At 40.6% G+C, this 23,086-nt stretch overlaps 3 protein-coding genes across 3 annotated transcripts in view; all 3 read left to right on the forward strand.

Annotated features, from left to right (window-relative positions):
* The first annotated feature begins 6,809 nt into the window (after window positions 1-6,809).
* Window positions 6,810-8,931, forward strand: oxld1 (oxidoreductase-like domain containing 1). Its single transcript, XM_062526085.1, has 2 exons — window positions 6,810-6,987; window positions 7,476-8,931. Exons 1-2 carry the CDS (start codon window positions 6,925-6,927, stop codon window positions 7,899-7,901), a joined length of 489 nt encoding a protein of 162 aa, XP_062382069.1. The 5' UTR covers window positions 6,810-6,924; the 3' UTR covers window positions 7,902-8,931.
* An 8,341-nt stretch (window positions 8,932-17,272) lies between these two features.
* Window positions 17,273-18,241, forward strand: pde6gb (phosphodiesterase 6G, cGMP-specific, rod, gamma, paralog b). Its single transcript, XM_062526490.1, has 3 exons — window positions 17,273-17,445; window positions 17,718-17,758; window positions 17,993-18,241. The coding sequence occupies exons 1-3, from the start codon at window positions 17,309-17,311 to the stop codon at window positions 18,067-18,069; spliced, it is 255 nt and encodes an 84-aa protein (XP_062382474.1). The 5' UTR covers window positions 17,273-17,308; the 3' UTR covers window positions 18,070-18,241.
* A 3,568-nt stretch (window positions 18,242-21,809) lies between these two features.
* Window positions 21,810-23,086, forward strand: part of nploc4 (NPL4 homolog, ubiquitin recognition factor) — a 19,370-nt gene continuing 18,093 nt past the window's right edge. The window contains exon 1 of the mRNA XM_062525988.1: window positions 21,810-21,951. Coding sequence (XP_062381972.1) covers window positions 21,937-21,951 — 15 coding nt within the window. The 5' untranslated portion in view covers window positions 21,810-21,936. The remainder of the gene's footprint in view (window positions 21,952-23,086) is intronic.

A 23,086-nucleotide genomic window follows, 5' to 3' on the forward strand; every position in this document is an offset into this window, starting at 1 on the left:
CAGTAACCAAATATCATTTTGTTATTTTTTTCTAAATATAAGTTTATAAATGTTTATATTTAAACATACATATTACATATACATATATTACCTAAAATAATAAATAATTGAAATATAGGCTGTTTTTATGGTTTAAACTTTAAAGTAAACCAAAGAATATGTGAAATGCAGCTGGGCTTTACTTAGACTCTTCATTGGCTTCCTATTGCAGCCAGAATTAAATTAAAATCTCTCACTCTGGCCAAGACATTTTCTGGATCTGCACCTTGTTATTTTAATTTTAAGATCCAGCTTTATGCCACCTTTTGCCCTACTGTCCTCTAATGAATGTCTGCTCTATAAGCATAAACATAAATAGCATAAGCATGCTTGGTTAATCAGATCCTTCTCAGCTGGAAGAATGAATGATGTCACAATAGACATTCTACCATGGCTCTGGTCTATGACAGTTTCACCATCATTCCAACAAATGTGATGCAATAGAAGCAATAGAATGTAAATGACATCATTTTCACCAGTAACAAAGAACTCAATCAGAAATCTAAAGTAGGACATTCATTTGGATAGCTAGACTAGTCAAGAAAGGACACATTCACGTTTGCTCTGAAATACAGAAAGCTTCTTTGAGAGTGCATAGGCTTCATAAGGTAGGCTCTGCCCAAATATATATATATATATATATATTGAATGAACATCTGGAAAAACAATATGAATTGATACTCTATATAATTTGGGTATTTTATTTTCCTATGAGTTATGGTTTGTGTAATTGATATTGTTCATTTTCATTAAGCCATTGATTGAATTGACATGGCTAATTATTATTGCTATTCTCGTAGCCTTACCATGCCATTGATACTGTTATTTTATGACTGATTGAATGGACATTATTTTCATTGTTTATTTTCATTATAGGTTATTGTTTGAATGGACATTGTTTATTATTGCTATTTTCTCTAATGTAGTCTTACACATTTTTTAATTGTTTGCTGTTAAATCAATTATTGTGTTGTTTTAGCTGTAGTCGCTTTGAACAGAAGTGTCTGCTAAATCCGATAACCATAGCCATAACATTTGATCTCTAAATCCCAGTAGGCCAAGTATCCCTTTAAACTGCTGAGTCTAAGCAGCTCACAGTATATGGAGAGGATGGAGACGACTATCAAAACTCTGGAGAGGGAGATGGAGAAAGAAGATGAAATAAAACAGGTAAAGAAAGAGGAGGTGCCAGATGATTGGCTTGAAGAAAGGCCGCCAAAGACGGCAGAGGAAAGACTGCAAGAACATCAAGAGAAACGTCAGAGGAGGTTGGAGGAGATCGAGCAGAGGGAGGAAAAAGAGAAAGAAGCGGAACAAAAGGCTGAACTGACCAAACTGTGGTTAAGTGACAAGGAGGGATATCACAAGAAGAAAGAGGAAATAGCAAGACAGAAAATGATGGAGCTCTGGATATGGGGGGCCCTGGACGACGGACCAGTTGATGAAATGATGAAAGAGCCTGTGCCAGACGAATGGGTGGAAGAAAACCAACGAAAGACTGCAGAGGAAAGACTGCGAGAACATAGAGAGAAACGTCAAAAGAGGTTGGAAGAGATCGAGAGGAAGGAAGAAATAGAAAAAGAAGTAGAACAAAAAGTCGAAAAAATCAGATTGTTGGTACACAATGAGGTGGAATACCACAAGAGGAAAGAGGAAGAAAAAAGGAAAGAAATGGAAAGACAGCAGATGATGGAGATGCAGAGAGAGGAGGCAAGACAACATGAGACAAAACCAGCGAAGAAAGAAGAGGTGCCGGATGATTGGCTTGAAGGAATGATGCAGAAGGCAACAGAGGAAAGACAACGAGAAGATAGAGAGAAACGTAAGAAGAGGTCAGAGGAGATGAAGAAGAGGAGAGAAGAAATTGATGGAAAGAGGGCTCTCGAAAATAGGAGGCAGAAAGAGGAGAACAAATCTGAAACAAAACAAGTGGAGAAAGAGGAATTGCGGGATGATTGGCTGGAAGAAACGGCACAAAAAACAAAAGAGGAAAGACTGCAAGAATATAGAGAAAAACGTCAGAGGAGGTTGAAGGAGATGCAGAAGAGGGAGGAAGAAGAAAGAAAAAAGAAACCGAAGACTAAAATGATCAAACCGGCGTTAAATGGCATGCAGGGATATCGCAAGAATAAAGAAGAAATTGAGATGCAGGAAAAGATGGAGAACCAGACATGTGGAATCCTGAATGACAAAACAACATCTGAAGAGAAGGTTATCGAAACTAAGAGGCAGGAAGAGGAGAAAAAAGATGTGACACAAGTAAACAAAGAACAGGTGTCAGATGATCAGTTTGAAGAAAAGCAGAAAGAGACAGCCGAGGAAAGACTGCAAGACAATAAAGAGAAATGTCAAAGGAGGTTGGAGAAGACCAAGCAGAAGAAGGGGCGAAAAGAAAGAAAGGTAGCGCCAACGGCCAAAATAATCCAGCCGACATCAAATGACATGCAGGTATGCCATACAAATGAGGAAACTGAGAGGCAGGACACGATGGAGACCCAGACGACTGTCCAGAAGGACAAAAGCGTACGGAAGAGGGTGATTGGATGGATTAACAAAAAAATCACCAAATTAAGACTATGGAAAGCCCGTTTGTGAGGCACTGGAGGAGAGAGACCCAGTGTGTCAGCCATGTAAGTTGTTTTTCTTTATAGTCTCATTTCACACAAATGATGCCAGATTGGGAGAAGATTATAATGATTTCATGATATTTTGTTTGGTTAGGATATATGGCACCTCGTGTCCCAAGTGGAAAGGGAAACAGAGCAAGAGGAGGGCCTGAAGACCAAGGACGACACAAAATGGCCGAGGCCTGGCAGTGGCAGATTCGGGAGGCCAAAAGGGCTCAGGATCATCAGGAGAGGACAAAGACAGACATGGACGAGAGAACGGAAGGAAGAGCTGGCCATTTCCAGAACACTCTTCTTCATTTTAGCATCTTCACAATTCATCACCATCATCATCACCACATTCACATTCACAATCAGCAGCACCATCATCACATTCACAACCATCATATTATCATCAGTAATAATAAAAAACATAATGTTTTTCATTATCATTGCCTTGAGGTCTGTGTTTTTGTCTGTTTGTTTTGGTTTTTGTTAGTTTATTTAAGTCGCTGTTCAAACAAATCAACAATTCAGCAAATTGAAACTTAAAACATAGGCCTATATGTTTAATAGGCTAGGCTACAAGGGGGAAATGCAGTGAAACATAAAGCTTGTCAGAGAGAGGGAGGGACTGATGTAATGACAAAAATGTATCATATTCTAGATTAAAACATTTAGGGAATAGTGTTTGCCAATGTTCCATACTTACATAAAACATGAACAAGGATTGTGAAAGGCTTTGTTCATTTAGGCTACTTCAAAGATCCTCTTTATGTCTCTGGTCATTCGAATTAAGCATATTCATTTTGATTGGACACTGATGTGTTTGCAAACATGACGTCATTATTAAATTAAAATCTCTCACTCTGGCCAAGACATTTTCTGGATCTGCACCTTGTTATTTTAATTTTAAGATCCAGCTTTATGCCACCTTTTGCCCTACTGTCCTCTAATGAATGTCTGCTCTGTAAGCATAAACATAAATAGCATAAGCATGCTTGGTTAATCAGATCCTTCTCAGCTGGAAGAATGAATGATGACACAATAGACATTCTACCATGGCTCTGGTCTATGACAGTTTCACCATCATTTCAACAAATGTGATGCAATAGAAGCAATAGAATGTAAATGACATCATTTTCACCAGTAACAAAGAACTCAATCAGAAATCTAAAGTAGGACATTCATTTGGATAGCTAGACTAGTCAAGAAAGGACACATTCACGTTTGCTCTGAAATACAGAAAGCTTCTTTGAGAGTGCATAGGCTTCATAAGGTAGGCTCTGCCCAAATATATACAGTATATATATATATATATATATATATATATATAAATTGAATGAACATCTGGAAAAACAATATGAATTGATACTCTATATAATTTGGGTATTTTATTTTCCTATGAGTTATGGTTTGTGTAATTTATATTGTTCATTTTCATTAAGCCATTGATTGAATTGACATGGCTAATTATTATTGCTATTCTCGTAGCCTTACCATGCCATTGATACTGTTATTTTATGACTGATTGAATGGACATTATTTTCATTGTTTATTTTCATTATAGGTTATTGTTTGAATGGACATGGTTTATTATTGCTATTTTCTCTAATGTAGTCTTACACATTTTTTAATTGTTTGCTGTTAAATCAATTATTGTGTTGTTTTAGCTGTAGTCGCTTTGAACAGAAGTGTCTGCTAAATCCGATAACCATAGCCATAACATTTGATCTCTAAATCCCAGTAGGCCAAGTATCCCTTTAAACTGCTGAGTCTAAGCAGCTCACAGTATATGGAGAGGATGGAGACGACTATCAAAACTCTGGAGAGGGAGATGGAGAAAGAAGATGAAATAAAACAGGTAAAGAAAGAGGAGGTGCCAGATGATTGGCTTGAAGAAAGGCCGCCAAAGACGGCAGAGGAAAGACTGCAAGAACATCAAGAGAAACGTCAGAGGAGGTTGGAGGAGATCGAGCAGAGGGAGGAAAAAGAGAAAGAAGCGGAACAAAAGGCTGAACTGACCAAACTGTGGTTAAGTGACAAGGAGGGATATCACAAGAAGAAAGAGGAAATAGCAAGACAGAAAATGATGGAGCTCTGGATATGGGGGGCCCTGGATGACGGACCAGTTGATGAAGTGATGAAAGAGCCTGTGCCAGACGAATGGGTGGAAGAAAACCAACGAAAGACTGCAGAGGAAAGACTGCGAGAACATAGAGAGAAACTTCAAAAGAGGTTGGAAGAGATCGAGAGGAAGGAAGAAATAGAAAAAGAAGTAGAACAAAAAGTCGAAAAAATCAGATTGTTGGTACACAATGAGGTGGAATACCACAAGAGGAAAGAGGAAGAAAAAAGGAAAGAAATGGAAAGACAGCAGATGATGGAGATGCAGAGAGAGGAGGCAAGACAACATGAGACAAAACCAGCGAAGAAAGAAGAGGTGCCGGATGATTGGCTTGAAGGAATGATGCAGAAGGCAACAGAGGAAAGACAACGAGAAGATAGAGAGAAACGTCAGAAGAGGTCAGAGGAGATGAAGAAGAGGAGAGAAGAAATTGATGGAAAGAGGGCTCTCGAAAATAGGAGGCAGAAAGAGGAGAACAAATCTGAAACAAAACAAGTGGAGAAAGAGGAATTGCGGGATGATTGGCTGGAAGAAACGGCACAAAAAACAAAAGAGGAAAGACTGCAAGAATATAGAGAAAAACGTCAGAGGAGGTTGAAGGAGATGCAGAAGAGGGAGGAAGAAGAAAGAAAAAAGAAACCGAAGACTAAAATGATCAAACCGGCATTAAATGGCATGCAGGGATATCGCAAGAATAAAGAAGAAATTGAGATGCAGGAAAAGATGGAGAACCAGACATGTGGAATCCTGAATGACAAAACAACATCTGAAGAGAAGGTTATCGAAACTAGGAGGCAGGAAGAGGAGAAAAAAGATGTGACACAAGTAAACAAAGAACAGGTGTCAGATGATCAGTTTGAAGAAAAGCAGAAAGAGACAGCCGAGGAAAGACTGCAAGACAATAAAGAGAAATGTCAAAGGAGGTTGGAGAAGACCAAGCAGAAGAAGGGGCGAAAAGAAAGAAAGGTAGCGCCAACGGCCAAAATAATCCAGCTGACATCAAATGACATGCAGGTATGCCATACAAATGAGGAAACTGAGAGGCAGGACACGATGGAGACCCAGACGACTGTCCAGAAGGACAAAAGCGTACGGAAGAGGGTGATTGGATGGATTAACAAAAAAATCACCAAATTAAGACTATGGAAAGCCCGTTTGTGAGGCACTGGAGGAGAGAGACCCAGTGTGTCAGCCATGTAAGTTGTTTTTCTTTATAGTCTCATTTCACACAAATGATGCCAGATTGGGAGAAGATTATAATGATTTCATGATATTTTGTTTGGTTAGGATATATGGCACCTCGTGTCCCAAGTGGAAAGGGAAACAGAGCAAGAGGAGGGCCTGAAGACCAAGGACGACACAAAATGGCCGAGGCCTGGCATGTGGCAGATTCGGGAGGCCAAAAGGGCTCAGGATCATCAGAAGAGGACAAAGACAGACATGGACGAGAGAACGGAAGGAAGAGTTGGCCATTTCCAGAACACTGTTCTTCATTTTAGCATCTTCACAATTCATCACCATCATCATCACCACATTCACATTCACAATCAGCAGCACCATCATCACATTCACAACCATCATATTATCATCAGTAATAATAAAAAAAACATAATGTTTTTCATTATCATTGCCTTGAGGTCTGTGTTTTTGTCTGTTTGTTTTGGTTTTTGTTAGTTTATTTAAGTCGCTGTTCAAACAAATCAACAATTCAGCAAATTGAAACTTAAAACATAGGCCTATTATGTTTAATAGGCTAGGCTACAAGGGGGAAATGCAGTGAAACATAAAGCTTGTCAGAGAGAGGGAGAGACTGATGTAATGACAAAAATGTATCATATTCTAGATTAAAACATTTAGGGAATAGTGTTTGCCAATGTTCCATATTTACATAAAACATGAACAAGGATTGTGAAAGGCTTTGTTCATTTAGGCTACTTCAAAGATCTTCTTTATGTCTCTGGTCATTCGAATTAAGCATATTCATTTTGATTGGACACTGATGTGTTTGTAAACATGACGTCATTAGCTGTCAAACATGGCTGCCTCCTTGTACGACTCGGACGTATGTTAGCTAAGCCTTGATCCCTTTCCCTGGATGAAATGCTGACGTACTTAGGTAATAGATGTGGTGTAGATATGTAAGTAACCACGATGATAAGGAATATGTCCATTTTGAGTGGAAAGGGCGCGACAGCGACGTCATGCTTCCACAAGGTTGGTACAGGTTGGCTAGCTGATTTAGCTGCTAGCTGCTGTCGTTTGCTAGGTTGTTTTGCTAGTCATTTTGATCTAGATGAGAGGGATAACGGAGACATGAAGAAGAGAAGAGACATTATACTTTTTTCTGTGCAAAATGGTTGCCTAACATGATGTCAATGAAACATTAACGCACAAAAGACAACTAACGTTAGTTAGCTCTATTTCAATTGTTTCTCAAAACGTTAACTTAACGCTTAAAAGGGGTCTGTTTGTGTATTGTTACTTTAACTTCACAGCTTGCTTTTTTGATGGAAGCTGCTAATTTTCTAGACTGAATTGACCCTCAAACAAACGTTATATGTTTCTGATTTTGTCTGTTGAGGTACGTCATGGACGTGTGTTACTGTACATTGCACAGAAACGTCTATGAGGAAGGCACACTGTGACTATGACTCGCGCGCTCTTTATTCACCGACTGTTTATCTGTTTATTGATTTGTGTAGATTTGCTGTCTCTGCCTTGCCCATCTGGGCAGGAGTCTCCCCTCACTCTTCCCACCCAGTGGGATTAGACATCTGCATCATTTGACCAACCATCATAGAGCTTTTGGCAGACAGCAGGTCCTTCTGTCATCATCACCACCGACTCAACCTCACCTTTCAATGAGCACTTCCTCCAAAGGGGGAAGCTCGGACACTGCACAGAGCGCACCGGGGAAGTCCGAGGACCGGGGGCCACCACCGGCCCCCCCTACCTGCTGCTGCATGAGCGGCTGCCACAACTGCGTGTGGATCGAGCACGCGGAGGAGCTTCTCAAGTACTACCATGACGGAGGCGACAAGGCCTTGGCGGCCATCGAGGAGAACATTCAGGACGAGAACCTCAAGACCTACCTGAGAATGGAAATCAGGCTACTGAAGAAATTTTGACCTGTGTGAGTGTGCCTGACGTGTTGTGTGTGTGGGTGTGTGTGTGTGTGGTTGAGTGTTTCAGTGTTTGTGCCTGTTACATAACATGCAAGCATGAAGGTGGACTGTAGCAGGCATTTGACTTTTTTTTTTATTTGGTCAGTCACTGATGGGTGAGAGAGTCTGGAGAGGAATGCCTTTACAACAGCACTTTATCACGGCAGTCAACTTTATATTATCAACAGCCCTGTGGTTTAGACACGGACAGTGAAATTGACATAGTTCACCCAATTCAAGTGAAGTATGTGAAGATAACATTTACTGTACCAGCTGTACTGGTAATTAGTTTGAAGAAGCCAATAGTCGCACATTAGTTTCAATATGAATATCTCTTGGTGTTTATGTGTTATATCATCAACAAAACAATTTCAAGATTGTTACCTTTGCACACTGAATAGTGCTTTCTGTTATTTATCATTTAGTGTGGAGCCTTTGTGAGCACCATGGAAGGATTTTATTTAAACATGAGGATTAAGCAGAGCTAGGATTTCTCTTTAGAGAAAGAGTCCTCAAAAGAACTGGGCCCCACTCCATGATAAGAATAATGACCACTCCCAAGTTGCGATACTTCATTTCTTAAAAATCTTCAAATGTGTTATCTTACAGTCAGTGACCCTCAAATTGTATTAAACATGATTTTGAGTAATGCTAGTATGCAGGCTATACTTGCTACAGTCTGTATAGCTGACATTACTTGTGTGGTGTGCCTACATCTCAGAGACTGGGATGTGAAATGTCTGATGTTGCAATGTTTTAAATGAAAAGTTAAACTATTTCATACTTTTCAAATGGAACTTTTCCCTCAATGTGCTGTGACATGGAGAATTCCATAGTGACGGACCGCTCACCCTCTTAGAACTTGAAATACAATGCGCACAAATTGTTATTATTTTATGTATATGGAAATGGAATCACTATTTATATGTATGTCTTAACTTGTATCCTCTGAAGTGAGAAATTTTGTCAGCAAAGATAGCCAAATAAACCCTCTAAAAGTGTCTGTGACTGTAAACTCAGTTCTTACCACTAGTGGGCAACATGGCACAAGAAAACAGGTGGACTGGCACTGATACTGATGTCTTTCACTGTTTATGATGAACCCTCTCCATGAGGAGATAGGGCAAATTTTCTCCAGCTACAGGAGGTTTACACTAATCCATTCAGAACATTTTCTCCCTGCATGTCATCATTTTGATTTCTTTTCCACTTCTTTTTCAATTTTAAGCTGTGTTCCTATTAGTGAACTAAGTGTATGCTTAGATAGTTGGCTCCCCCCAAATGTCATTGCATGGTTTGCAGTTTTGCAAGTGGAAACAACAAGTGAGTTTATCCTTCCTTCACATGATCATACAGCCTGACATCAAAATAACTTTCAAGATCATGCTTGAGTTGGCTGTTTAAACAAAACCTACATCAAGAGTCAGGCTGGCAGTATCTATGTAATATCTTTTTTGTGATATAAGCAGTATTTGGTCCTTACAGGAACCTATATATCCTTATGTTCATGTCTTGGCCTTTCATTCAACATTCCCTGATAAACCCATGATCCATTTTTAGCCGATGGTTCCGATTCCCATTACTGAGCAATATACGCCTACGTGGTCGGCCTCAGCGGGCTCTTCAATCACTATGTTCCATTTCTGTGCCACCCGCTGTGCCGCTAATCACCCTCACCACACGCTTCTGAGCAGGGGCATCATCACAGCGTTGCCAGGCAGCGCGGAACGTGAGCCGCCACGGGTGCCCGGGACGTACAGTATACGCGGTTGCGTTTCCGTGGTGACCATGACCCTGATCTCCAGAATGGAGTGAGTCAGCAGCAGTGGACCGGCTTGATGGTATACGCAGCGCCATGGGCTAGAGAAAGCCCAGAGTTATTCTTTGACTCAAGGGGGATTAGGAGTGAAGTGGGCGCTTTGGAGTGCCAGGGCTGTGTGGCAATGACGCGAATGAAAAGAAGTGACTTCCAAATTAGATGGATTCAGCATGGATGTTCTTGTGCCAAGGCGTCACTGGTTTTGCCATGTCTAGACTAATTAGACTACTGCTGTGATGCTGTCAATGCCCCACAGAAGCCATTGGAGCTTGTTGATCCTTCATATACAGTATGACTATATTATTGGTGCACTGTACACATGTCATACATCTTGGACTCAATCACCCAAATGCCATTGGACAATTATTAACTAGTAGGGCCACAGGCTTTCCACAAGGTTTAGGAGTGTGTTTGTGGCCATTTTTGACCATTCTTTCAGAAACAAGCGCATTTGTGAAGTCACACACTGATGTTGGATGAGGAGACTGACTCTCACTCTCTGCTTTAATTCATCCTAAAGGTGTTCTATCGGGTTGAGGTCAGGGCTCTGTGCAGGCCAGTCAAGTTCATCCACACCAAACTCTGTCATCCATGTCTTTATGGACCTTGCTTATTGCACTGGTACACAGTCATGTTGGAACAGGAAGTGGCCATCCCCAAACTGTTCCACAAAGTTGGGAGCATGGAATTGTCCAAAATCTCTGGGTTAATGCTGAAGCGTTCAGAGTTCCTTTCACTGGAACTAAGAGGCCAAGCCCAGCTCGGGGATGGCCCCTTCCTGTTCCAACATGACCAAGGTCCATAAAAGACATGGATAACAGAGTCTGGTGTGGATGAACTTGACTGGCCTGCACAGAGTCCTGACCTCAACCCAACAGAACACCTTTGAGATGAACTAGAGCGCAGACTGAGAGCCAATCGCCTTGTCCAACATCAGTGTGTGACCTAACAAATGCACTTCTGGAAGAATGCTCAAAAATTCCCTGAAACACACTCTTAAACCTTTTGGAAAGCCTTCCCAGAAGAGTTGAAGCTGTTATAGCTGCAAAGGGTGGACCGATGTCATATTAAACCCTATGGATTAATGATGACTGAATTTCATATGGGGGTCAACGCAGGTGACCCAATACTTTTGGAAATATAGCATATAACAATAATATACACATGCATATGAATAGTTCTCATCAAGAGCAGCCATTCCTTACAAAGACATAACCTACATTTGTAGATCATGCAGTAGATATAGTGAGGAAAATTCACTTCAGTTCAGATTCAGATTGGCGATTGCAACTTGTTGAAAAAATTGGTAACACTTTACTTGACGGGTTCATTCATAACACATTCATAACAGCTGTCATGAACTGCACATGAAGCATTCATGACTGATTCCTGAAACGTGACTCAACATTCATACCAACACTTTCATGAATGTGGAAGACAAAACAATGAAAACTTGTCAAAATAAAAGTCCAGCAATCTAGTAATCCATATACAGGGCCTCTCCAGCGTTTGTAAACATCTCATGAATATTTTATGAAGTGTACTTCAAATGTCACTTTACTATACAAGTTGTGAAGTATTCATCATACTGGGAAGTGAACTAGGCTAGGCCTACTGACCATTTGTGGACCTCTGAATGGTTGGACATTCCTGTTTTATTCTATCTATAGACAATTTATAGACAATCTATTTATAGACAATTTTGCATTCTTCAGAGGTTACTATCATAAAACTAAACAACAGACAAACTAAATTATCTTGGACACTGGACTTCCCGGTTGACTAAGATGTGACATGATCAGGTTGGCTAAAACAAAAAAGACAGCAATGCTCCTTTGCGTTTGTTTGACTTTTATTTTGACAAGTTTTTGACGTTTCGTCTTCCACATTCATGAAAGGGTTGGTATGAATGTTGAGTCATGCTTCATGAAACAGTCATGAATGCTTCATGTGCAGTTCATGACAGCTGTTATGAATGTGTTATGAACGAACCCGTCAAGTAAAGTGTTACCAAAAAATTGACTAGAAACATTTTGTCCTTCTGTGTGTGCATTATTTCTTGTGAGTCTGGTTTACTACTCAGCAAGGCACTGTCCTCTCATAGCCTATACAGTGTATAACTGATATAGCCTACAGTACCTGTCTGTCAGATTACTGTTGTGAAAAGCTCACTCCCCAACTTAAAGGCAGGAAGTTCACAGCCCTTCTCTGGGATCTGGGATTTATTGATCACTGTCTGCATGTGCCAATATGGCTACCCACCCTCAGGGATGTAGTGCTAAAACAAGAAGTGGGTAAACTATGGATTCTGTGAGGTGGACTGCACTGCGCCATGCAGTATCAGATTTTTTAAAAAGGCATTCAGAACATGTTTGATGATGGTGAAGGTTGTTGTGCAATGTTTCTAACAGTGGTATTAAATGGTTCCTAGATTGTACTGTGAATGTGGATATACAGTGTGATTCTTTTGAATGTTAAAAGTTGCAATTGATGAATACCGTAATTTCCCAACTATTAGCTGCGGCTTATACGTTTATTTAGCAAAATGTCTTCAGCTATGAGGTTAATACACAGGGGCAGTTAATGTGGTATTAATATGGTTTTGTTTCTTTTAGCATGAAACACTGTCCTGCGGCTTATACACAATGCGGCTAATACACAGGAAATTACTGTACTCTTTTGAGAGGTGGACAAACTATAATAAGAGGTGAATAAACTCTAATTCTGTAATGTCAGAGATGAATAAACTGTTTAGGCCTACAGTACTTGCATTTAGCCTTCACTACAACCCTGCATGTGTCAGTATGACTACACACCCTGATGGACTTGTGCGTTTTGATTGATTGAGTCCCATTGGCTGAGGAGACTGCAGACAGAGGCCTGCAGAGCCCTCATGCCTCATTAACCTCAGACAGAGTGCAGGGCACGGTTGCTCCCCCTCTGACCCCCTGCTACGGGCTTGGGGGGGTCAAACCCACAAGTGCATGACATTCACAATGCACTGACCCATATTCAAATCGTCCCAAATCACCCCTTTCAACCCCAATCAGCCAGCAGGCATGAATTTGAGGGGAGGGAGAGGTGAATGAGGGCATTAGTCTGATGTAGTGGCTTTTAAGGGGGTCAGGCACTCATTTGTAACGGTGAAGTCTGATCATGTGAAACTGGGATGAGAGGTCTTTTGCAGTGTTTATGTGAATCCTATAGTTTGTCCTCTATCACACAGCACACATGCGTTTTGATGTGTCTTCAAATACATTTTCAAGGTATATGGTCACGTGAAGGACAGATAATCACACCTGTCGCTCCATATAGGTGCCCAGTCTATGCATTTTGTGGAGCAGCCAGGGCACAACATCCCACAATACAAACAAACAAACAAACAAATAAACAAACAAAAGCTTGAGCCAGCAATTAACTGTTGTGAGCGGACAGGAAGTTAGCATAGTAAGACATTTTAGCCAAATGGTTTTTTTTGCAAGCCTTGTGTATTCCTAGTTTCAGAACTCCATACCGCTACACATGTGCCTAATGTGAAATGAACATCTAAAGATTAAGTCTATTCATCATAGCTACGTCACCAACCAATAGCATAATGAGACAACTTCTCAAGAGTACATTATTTGGGAAGTGTGTTCATGATCACAGACCACCAGAGTTGCATATTTCAGCAGTAGGCTACAACTTACACTTTGTAGACTCTGATATACTGTATTGGAATCCAAACGATATTAGTAATGCTATCCACAATCTGTCTGAAGGTAGAATGCATATCTATTTTTTCTTTGCGCAATATTGCAGGATTTGGACATCACTCAGAAACACTATCTTATACACCAGCCAATTAAAAACAACAGCATTGCACACAGATGGCTAGATAACTTAACGGGGAGTGTGTGTGTGTGTGGGGGGGGGGGGGGCATAATAATCCAGACAGCGGGCCTGCTGTATGAGATTAGCTAATCAGATGGACACAGGTAATCTGATGTGTTCTGGAATAATTGTTTTTGGTCAGTGAGCCATGTTCCAGGCCAGGAGACTGCGCTCTTTTGAGACCTTTTGAGAGGAGGACGTGGTGACGACGTAAGAACCTGGGGGGCAGCACCAGAGGGTGGCACTAATCCAGACTCTGAGCACTGAGTGGCTGAGCATCCTGCCCAAGCAGTTATTGCTATAGGTGGATTACGTGGCATTTAATCAATCTGCGACGGTGTTTAAGACTGAGGGTGTAACCTCATCACCAGATGGAGATGATGAGGCCATTGCATAACAATTGTTATGAGAGAGGGAGGCAGAGAGAGGATGGCAGTTTCCAGAAGGGCAGTTTCCTTATATACCCGATAATGCTATAATAATATTATTATAATCGTATTAATGCAATTGTTCGAGAAATTGCTCGGGAATGTCTTGCAATAATCTGTGACATATTTTAATAATCTATTTATGTAATCATAATTCCCAGAGAATGTAGATCATTCTTGAAAATTTCCTGCGACTTTGTATAGCCTACCCTCTTTCAATATAAAACGTTGTGTGTCGTATGTATGTACGAAAATAAAATAGCGCAGGGTGAGGGAGAGAGCCCAGAAATAAACTAGATAAATAAAAGTTTTAGAGTCACATTTGAATGTGAGGCAATTTACAGGAGAAAAAAAGACAAAATATCAATAACATTGCTTTACCGTAATGAACCGCAAACGAAACCTCAATATTGTAGGTTAGGTTAAACATTTTACTGATAGTGTGTCATAGTTGTCCAAGTAGATTCTTTTATCTCTGCCTGATGTTAGAGAAAACATTAATCTCAGAAGTGCGGAGCTTTTGTTTTGAAGTCAAAACCCTGATATTGACTTTTCTAGAGCTGTTGTCCCCCTCCCTGTATGGCTCCCCTCTACCCCCGCCCAGGGGCGTTTCTAGACTTTAAGGACAACCTGGGCTTAGCCCCTAGTGTCAATGCGCGCGCGCAGCGCGCGCCGAATTTTTTTTTAAGGGGACATTAAGGGGTGCGCGAAATGAAGAAGGCAATGGAGGATCTACAGTAGCCTATTAAATTATAATGTTATAATCCTACATTGTATTTTTTACAAGGAACACAAGATAGCCTACTTATAGGAAGAGCACTATTGAGAGAAAAATTAGGCTTATCTGACTACAGCTGTTACAACTACCCATACGCTTATACTATCCAGAGACACACTACAGTGTACTACCAGTGGATGACAAGGAGTCTGAGTAGATATAGCATATCCTATTGTAGGTCTAAATCAAAACAAACAATTTTCCTTTTCGAAGTTGAACTTTTAAGCCTAGCCTACTCATCTGCTCCTCTCAGAATGTGTGTAGACAAACACATAGTCCTACCAACGATTCATATCAAGCATCTGCCATGGCTATATGACAAACAGGGGTCTGAATACAACCTCTGATATGAAAAAGAAATTATTTTGAAGTGGGGGAAATGGGGAGGTATGAAAAAATGCAGAAATGTGATGTTATTTCAAAAAGGATTTCTCGTGATTACCGCTAATTATACAGATACATTCTATACGCCATTGGAATCAGTAGGATCTCCTGTTTATTTTGATATGCAGTTTGCCATAGGGCAGTAACGAAATCATGAGATATTTCACAGAGAAGAATTGGTATGGCGCAGAACTGCATGTGACATTCATTTTTGTATGTAACTGTAATTTTCAACGCTAAGTATCTCGCGAACCGCTCACCATAGAAACTAGTGGCTAGTGCCACTGTAAAGGTCAGGTTACGTAGTTTCATATGATATGCCTGTTATTTCTATGCGAAAATATCTCGCAGCAATATGACCGAAAAGAATGTGTGCGGCCGCGGCTGCATGGTGCGTCTCTCGGAGAAGGCAGAGAGAGTCGGCCGGCGGCGCGATGGTAATAATCTTCTCGCGGCCCGGTACCCATAGATTGAGAAACATACACTGGGCTAGCCCATGTAGAAACGTGTAGCCAGTGTTGTATTGTGATGCCAATCGATAGCTTGCTTAGCCTACTTCTAGTGGTGCTCAACATTTAGCACCAGGCAAATGCTGGTTGATTTTGAAAGTGGCTGATAGATTCAAGCATTACAAATTTTACCCCGGGCTCGGCTCAAATTACCCCGGGCTGAAGCCCCGGTAAAATCGGCTGGTGACGCCACTGCCCCCGCCCCTCCCTAAAAAGTCTCATAACCCATGACATAGGATTAGGGGCGGTAGGCTGGCCCATCCCAAATCTACAGGGGGGGTCAGATAGTATTTAAGAACTCCACCATCCCTCTGGATTTCCACAGTAAGCCCAGCCATCTTCACCAGCGCGAGCAAGAGAGTGCTGCTGCGCCCACCGACTGCCAGCCACCCAAACTCTCGGTAAGTCTGGTTCATCGCCCGCCACTGTTTTTGTCTTCTCTGCAAGGTATGATTTGATATCTCTGATCTGGGTTAGGAGTGGCCATCTACAGTATAGGCTTCTCTTGAAGACTGGAGCAGGTCATGGTGCTGATAATATGTGTGTGTGAGAACTTCAACTCTTCATTGCTTACTGAGGGCTGAGTGCAGAGAGGGCCTACATCAGATTTCCTTTCTGATTTTCATATTATGAGGTGTGAGATCAGTTCTTCTTGATGTTGTTGTTGTTTTGTTGTTATTACATGTTGCCTGTCCACATTGCTATTTTTTTCTCCCATAACTCTCCAACAATGATTGAAATGTGATGTATAAATAATTAAAATCGCAACACATTTGCAGAGGAAATTGAACGAAATTGGATTTGGAACTGAACAAATAGGCCTTGTCACTGAAATGCATTTTGGGATTACTACCTATTTGGCTACTCCCTTAAAACAGAAATGGCACTTTACAAACATTGACATTTTGGAAGACCCTTTGGGGCTTTCCCGCTAGTCTCCTTGGAAGCTCTCTGCCACCTCAGCATGTTCTTCATCATGTCCTTGCTTTAATTGGATTATCTCCAGAGAGGATTGGCAGCATCAGTGCACCGGGCACTTATTAACTTGAGCCTGCATGGGATTGCTCCAAATAAAATTGGGTCATCTGAGTCCTCCTCTCATTGTCAACCACTTTGAAGAAGAGTGGACAGAGATTCAATTACTATGGAGTATGACTGTACATGTGCCTGGTGTCTCTATGCATATAAGAGGATTACACCATTGGGATGATTGGCCAATGGTAATGGCAGGGTCAGCTGGACCGAGGATGATGAGGTGTTTAGGTGACCGTTTGAGCGATGCACCTTTGTAATTAATGTTGTGACATGCAAAATGTGTCCCGGTATTATCCAGATAGAAAAAAAATAGGGACTCTTGCCAATGGCCAGTAGAGCTTCAGTCTCTTTTACCCCCATTGCACTGTGCACGCTAGTCAGGCATCGCCCACAAAACCATTGACCAAAAATTCTCTTTGTGCTGGACTGGACCTCATAAATATTATTTGCTCATTGTAATGCTCATTTGTTCTTTCTCAATCTCCACAGGGTTCGTCGGGACTCTTCACTAGGCCCAACCCTGCACCCCTAAAGGCACCCTGACCATGAATCTGGACCCAGGGAAACTGCCGCCCACCCGCGTCGTCGGGGGGCCGGCCACACCCCGCAAGGGGCCACCCAAGTTCAAGCAGAGGCAGACCCGTCAGTTCAAGAGCAAGCCCCCAAGGAAGGGCATCCAGGGGTGAGTCTATACCGATATAATTGCACATTGATTGACTCATGTAAGGAAAGGGGAGGTTGCAGACTTGACTCTGTGATCAGCACAGTACAAAATTAGTGGAAGTTTGGCATTAGATACTAAAGGATGCAATGGGACATAGAGGAGAAGAACACTTTTAAAAGTGTCATAAATCAGTATTTAAATCTGATTCTGCTGTAGTATACCTGTGTTGTTTTTAGTGTGATTGAAACATGAAATTAAATGTGAATGTTCTTTCTTACTTTGCCTCGCAGCTTTGGTGATGATATCCCTGGAATGGAGGGATTAGGCACTGGTGAGTGAATGATCATTGGTTGCCTTTTTGAAAACATTAAAAAAAAAAAAAACTTTTTTCTCATGTTAGATCTCCCCTTACAATAAACATACATTGACATTCAGATTTAACGTATTGCTCAGACATACTGAAAGAAAATAAAATAAAATAAATTAAATTAAATTCATTACAACACAATTGTTTATGCCTTTCCTAGCATATTTGAGAGCTCATCTATTTGATTTCCATCCACAGACATCACTGTCATTTGCCCATGGGAAGCCTTCAACCACTTGGAGCTCGACGAGCTGGCCAAGTACGGTATCATCTAAATCCAGCCGGACTCCAACTCCCAGCATGCTCTCCTCATGCTTCAAACCACCTGCCTCCGTCCTGGCCATGGGCTCCAACCCAACCGGAACACTCTCATCATACAGCTATCTATATATACAAATATATATCTATATCAAAACGTAACGTTTATAAAAATAGAAAAATCCAAAGAAAAATAGCGCACAAAAAAGTATCTTTCTAATCGTCTTGTTCTTTTCATGGGTTTCATTTTTCCTTTTCTGCAAGATATTGTTCAGAACATCTGCTCAGTGGTAGTGTCTCTGCACTTTCTCTGTTACTCAGACAGCTTTGTTGCTATAGGAACAGGTCCGGCCCTGTACTGGGCCAGACCTGGCGCCGAGTTGGCATCGGTCTGTTCTGTTCGGTCAGTTCTGCACTGTATCTGTAGACAGCAGCAGCACAATCAGCACCCTCCCAACCCCACTCTCTTCTCTTCTTCCTGTAGCAGGCTTTTCTTTTCTGTACCTCTGTTTCCTTCTCTTTTCTTCTCACCCCACCCACCACCACCACCACCTCCCTCACCTCTCACCTTTTTACCTGGAACAGAACATGCGCGAACCATGCAGCCTCAACATGAGCTTGAACAGATTAAAATAAGTGGTGTACCCATGAAATGCATGGCGTCTCATTTCATGTGTCTTGGCGCCTCTGTTGCCACCTCAGAGGCAGTTCCACCCATGCCGAGATTTTGACTGAAAAAAAAAGCAAAAAAAAACAATCAGAGTCCTGTAGAGCTTGCAGATCATGCTGCTGACCATTGTCAAGTGTAGCCTCTGACACTATGGATCAAATTCCTATATTTGTCTCCCTAACCCTCTCCCTGTATCCTCGTCAGTAAAATCCTTTAAAGGTTGACATTTCCACATTTACTTCTCCCATATCTCAGATGAACATTCCATAGAATCGTCACCTAGTGTATGGCCAGAAAGATGTTTTCTCTCAGGGATAGGCCAAAAGCTTGCGGACGAGCCCCCAGATTCTCTTGTCCCCGTTTTCATTGAGTGTAGTGTGGGGTTGTGGCATTCCTGTTTATAGGAAAGGCACATACAGTATAGGGGGGGCTGGGTTCACATTTTTGGGCAGGGGATGTTTGAAGAAAAATACCGTAGTACAATGAGGACACCCTCTTAACACTTTGCGGTGAACTGCTCATCTCCATCTTCATCATAGCCACTGTGTTGCACTTAGTTTGTTATACGGTCACTTTTTCCCTTTTTTGATCTTTCTTTTGCTCAACTTTAATTCTACCTTTGAATCTATAGTATCATCATTATCATCATTGTCATTGTCACCATCATTATCATCATTATCACCATTATCATTATCATCCTCATCTACTTTATCATCTTCTTTTTGTCACTAATTTTAGTTCCATTTTGATTTCCCTTGCAAATCACATTGTAAAATATGATTCATTATCTACATTCATTTTGATGTTGATTGCATGAGTTTTTTCCCCCTTGAACATCTTAGTCCTCATGCATGTAAGACACTGTTTTGTTTACAGTATATGTTTGCCTCATACTATGTGTGAGTTCTTGATTTCTTTGCATTTGTGTTGTGATTCATGTTTCATGCCCATCTCATTCTATGATATAGATTTTTGTATTACTTCCCATCTCATCTCATCTCATCTCATCTCATGTCATCTCATCTCTTTACTTCCTGTCTCATCTCATCTCATCTCATCTCATTTCTCCCCATGTCATCTCACTCATCTCATGTAGATATCATTTCACACCTACCAGTGTTCACCATAGGTGCACTGTTTAGAATCCTCAGTCTCACAGCAAAGTGTTGCCCCTCCCGTGTACATGACACTCTCTCGTCTACAGTACGTTGTGAGAGAACTATGCAACATTCAGTGGCTGGTTTGCACAACTTCATATAAAATACTGTATGCATTGCACAGTGACCTGGTCCTGCTCTTAATCTTTTATTTCTGACATGGTGTTAGAGAGCTCTTGTAACTGGTTATATAGCGAATGTAAACAGTCTGGACAGAGCTTGAGAGATAAGATCTATTAAATGAATAGTTATGTCATTATTGTACATGGCTGTCATGTGTACTCTACAGGATGAGATAAAAAATAAATCCAAAAAAAAATAAAAAATTGTGAGATTGTTGTTGTTTATTGTTGGGAATGCACAAAGTATGCACATTTACATTATCACAATTAGAAGTTAAAAGAAAATAAAGCTTGAGTGTTGAAATTAAAATAATTAAAAATAATAATAATAAAAATAATTTAAAACATTTTATGTTTTTTAAACGAATATTTCTGAATCACAAAATGAGGAGTAACATTCAAGCTACAATTGCAAATGAGATCTTTGGTAGCAGTACATATTACTATAAAATATTCTACCACCAAGAGGATGAGACTGCAGAAGTCTAAGTAGGCCTAAAGGCCTACTAGTCAAATATAGAAATTGAAGGAGACAATGGCAGAAGGAAGAGGTAGAAGGAAGTAGCAGGACAGCGGAAAGGAAGTGCACGGGAAGTGCCAAGAGAAACCCAAAATAATTGGGTCTTCAAGAGCTTCTTTAAGTTAAGTCAAGTCAAGTCAATTTAATTTGAGCATTTATTACACAGAGGTCATTCAATGTGCTTTACATACAAGACAGAGAGGGTGGCTTGAGGAATCTACATCATGACTTATGCAATGCTAGGTCAGGGGGTCAAAGACCAAGGTCAAATGGCTTGATAGTTATATCAAAGCTGACATCAAGTTAAAGGCTAAATGTTCTAGTCAAGTCCTAAAGTTAGAGGTCAATTTTTACGATTACCTGAGGCCCTACATGTAATCAAGTGTTTGCATGATAAATGAGGTAGCTTGAAGATTCTTCATCAGCGATGGCATAGTCTACCACTAGAGCTGATTGGATGTTCAACAGCATGTGGTCTACAACCAAGGTCACATAAAGTGCCCATTTCTTCATTCAAAATCTATGCACATACAGTACCATACCATGTTAACAGACTAGATCAGACTTACTCACACACAGCAACTTTCAATGATGATGACATAAACATAACACTCAATGTGTAGATCAGAGCGAGGTCAAGTTCACTCCAGAGCATACAAGGTTAAAGCAGGCCGAGACATGCTATTTCATTTTACTTTAGAATATGAACAGCCATTGCCATTAAAATAAATATTCGTAGTGTCTTTAGCGTAAGTAAATTACTTACTAAGTAATTCAGCGTAAGTAAATTACTTAGCCTACTAGCCGTAAATTAAATTACTTTATTTGCTATTGCGAATTAAGAAATTATTTTCAATGAATGGAAAATAGATTTTGTATCATTAATCATATTGCCAATAAAACATAGCCTACAGGACAAAACATTAAGCAGGAAAACGCTCTTGAGGGCTCATTTTTGTAATCTCTATGAAGTTCTGCCAGAGAGTTCAAGTAGGCCTACAGTAGGCTATAGGCTAGCGTATTCAAGGATTGGTTGGTTCTGCCAGTGATAATCGAATGTAACATTTTTAACCGTAAAATGTCATATTTCATTAGCATTCAATGTATTACTAACTTAAACCATAATCTCAGTGAAATGTCACATCACTACCATAGACAACGTCAAAAGATAAGCTTCAACGTTGATGTGATGGCGGAACCTTTTATTCTTATGCAATGTTTCAGGTACAACAGACAAGTGCGATACCTGATATACACGGAACAATAAGAGTGTAGCACCTAGTATTTTTGTGCCGTGGGATGGATGGAGTTTCATTTCGGTGACTGTTGTTAGCTAAGTCAAAGACTGCAAACGCCGAAATAGTGGCCCCATTCGTCTCATTAAGAAGCACATCGGGAGAATAAGCCCGGTCAATATGGCAGATAACATTGTGAGTTATAAGCTTTTATGTTTTCATGACATTTAACTTAAATGTAATGCCAACGAAGTGTCTCGAGTGATGAGGCAGCAGAATTCTTAGCCGGGGAGCTAGCAGGCTAGTTAGCTTTTTTGGCAGGAGCAAGCTAGGACAGCTCGCTAACTAGCCAGCTAACGTTAGTTATGGGCCTATCTAAACTATGAGTAGCTAACGTTATTTGCCAGTCATTATTCGGATATCTAAGCATGACTCAGGTCAGAGTTTCATGATTAGTAACTCCTTAGTACAATTTTGTTGTCGAGTCAACAGCCCATACAGCCACGACCTGTTTCAAAACACATGCTTGACAAAGAAAACTCACTGACAGTTGTAGAGATAGCGCGTTAGCTAGCCTGTAACTTAGTAGTGGACCTTAGTTTGCCAGGTAACCTAATTTAGACGGCCTATTTAGTTAGCTAATAATGTGTCACCGGGCTTTTTGTGCAAAGTTGTAACTTGTGTGGTCGGTAAATTGTAGTTGCGGGAAGATACCGTTATCCAGCAAAAAAGGCAACTTAAATAGCTAGGTCGGCTTAACATCTAGAGCTAACGTTAATTTTTTAACGCTCTAGCGACAGATATATTGTTTGTGTTAAGTTCGCAAGAAATTGTTACCAGACAGGATCTGTGATGGTTATATTGTTACTTTTCTTTTACTGTCTACGGTTGTTACTCTGTAGCTCGTGTAGCATACTGTGAAGAAACTTCAAGATGACTTGGCAAGCTTATAACGTTAGCCTTCTTATTTTGAATACAGATTAACTGTAGGTGACTGGATATATAGAACTACATGTACATTGATAGGAAATCCGTGTGCACTCTGTGTTTATAGACGTCATCTCAACTCGATGTTTAAACTCTTTAAAATCTAAATTGAAAAGATTAACGGCAAACCTATTGTTGTGTTATTCTTTAGCTCTCTATAACTTAACTTTCATAGTTTTTCCATAGCATGAAGTGAAAAATTAGACTTTTGTTTGTCCGTTGTCATCCACCAGAACAGTGTTGTGGGTTAATTCATTGATGTATATTGACATACATTGATGACAGCCAGTGCGGGTTGAAGTAGGTGTAAAATAAACGTATTTAGATTAATCTGCTGTCTAAA

This window comes from Sardina pilchardus, chromosome 22 (genome assembly GCF_963854185.1).
Source record: "Sardina pilchardus chromosome 22, fSarPil1.1, whole genome shotgun sequence".
Taxonomy (NCBI): domain Eukaryota; kingdom Metazoa; phylum Chordata; class Actinopteri; order Clupeiformes; family Clupeidae; genus Sardina; species Sardina pilchardus.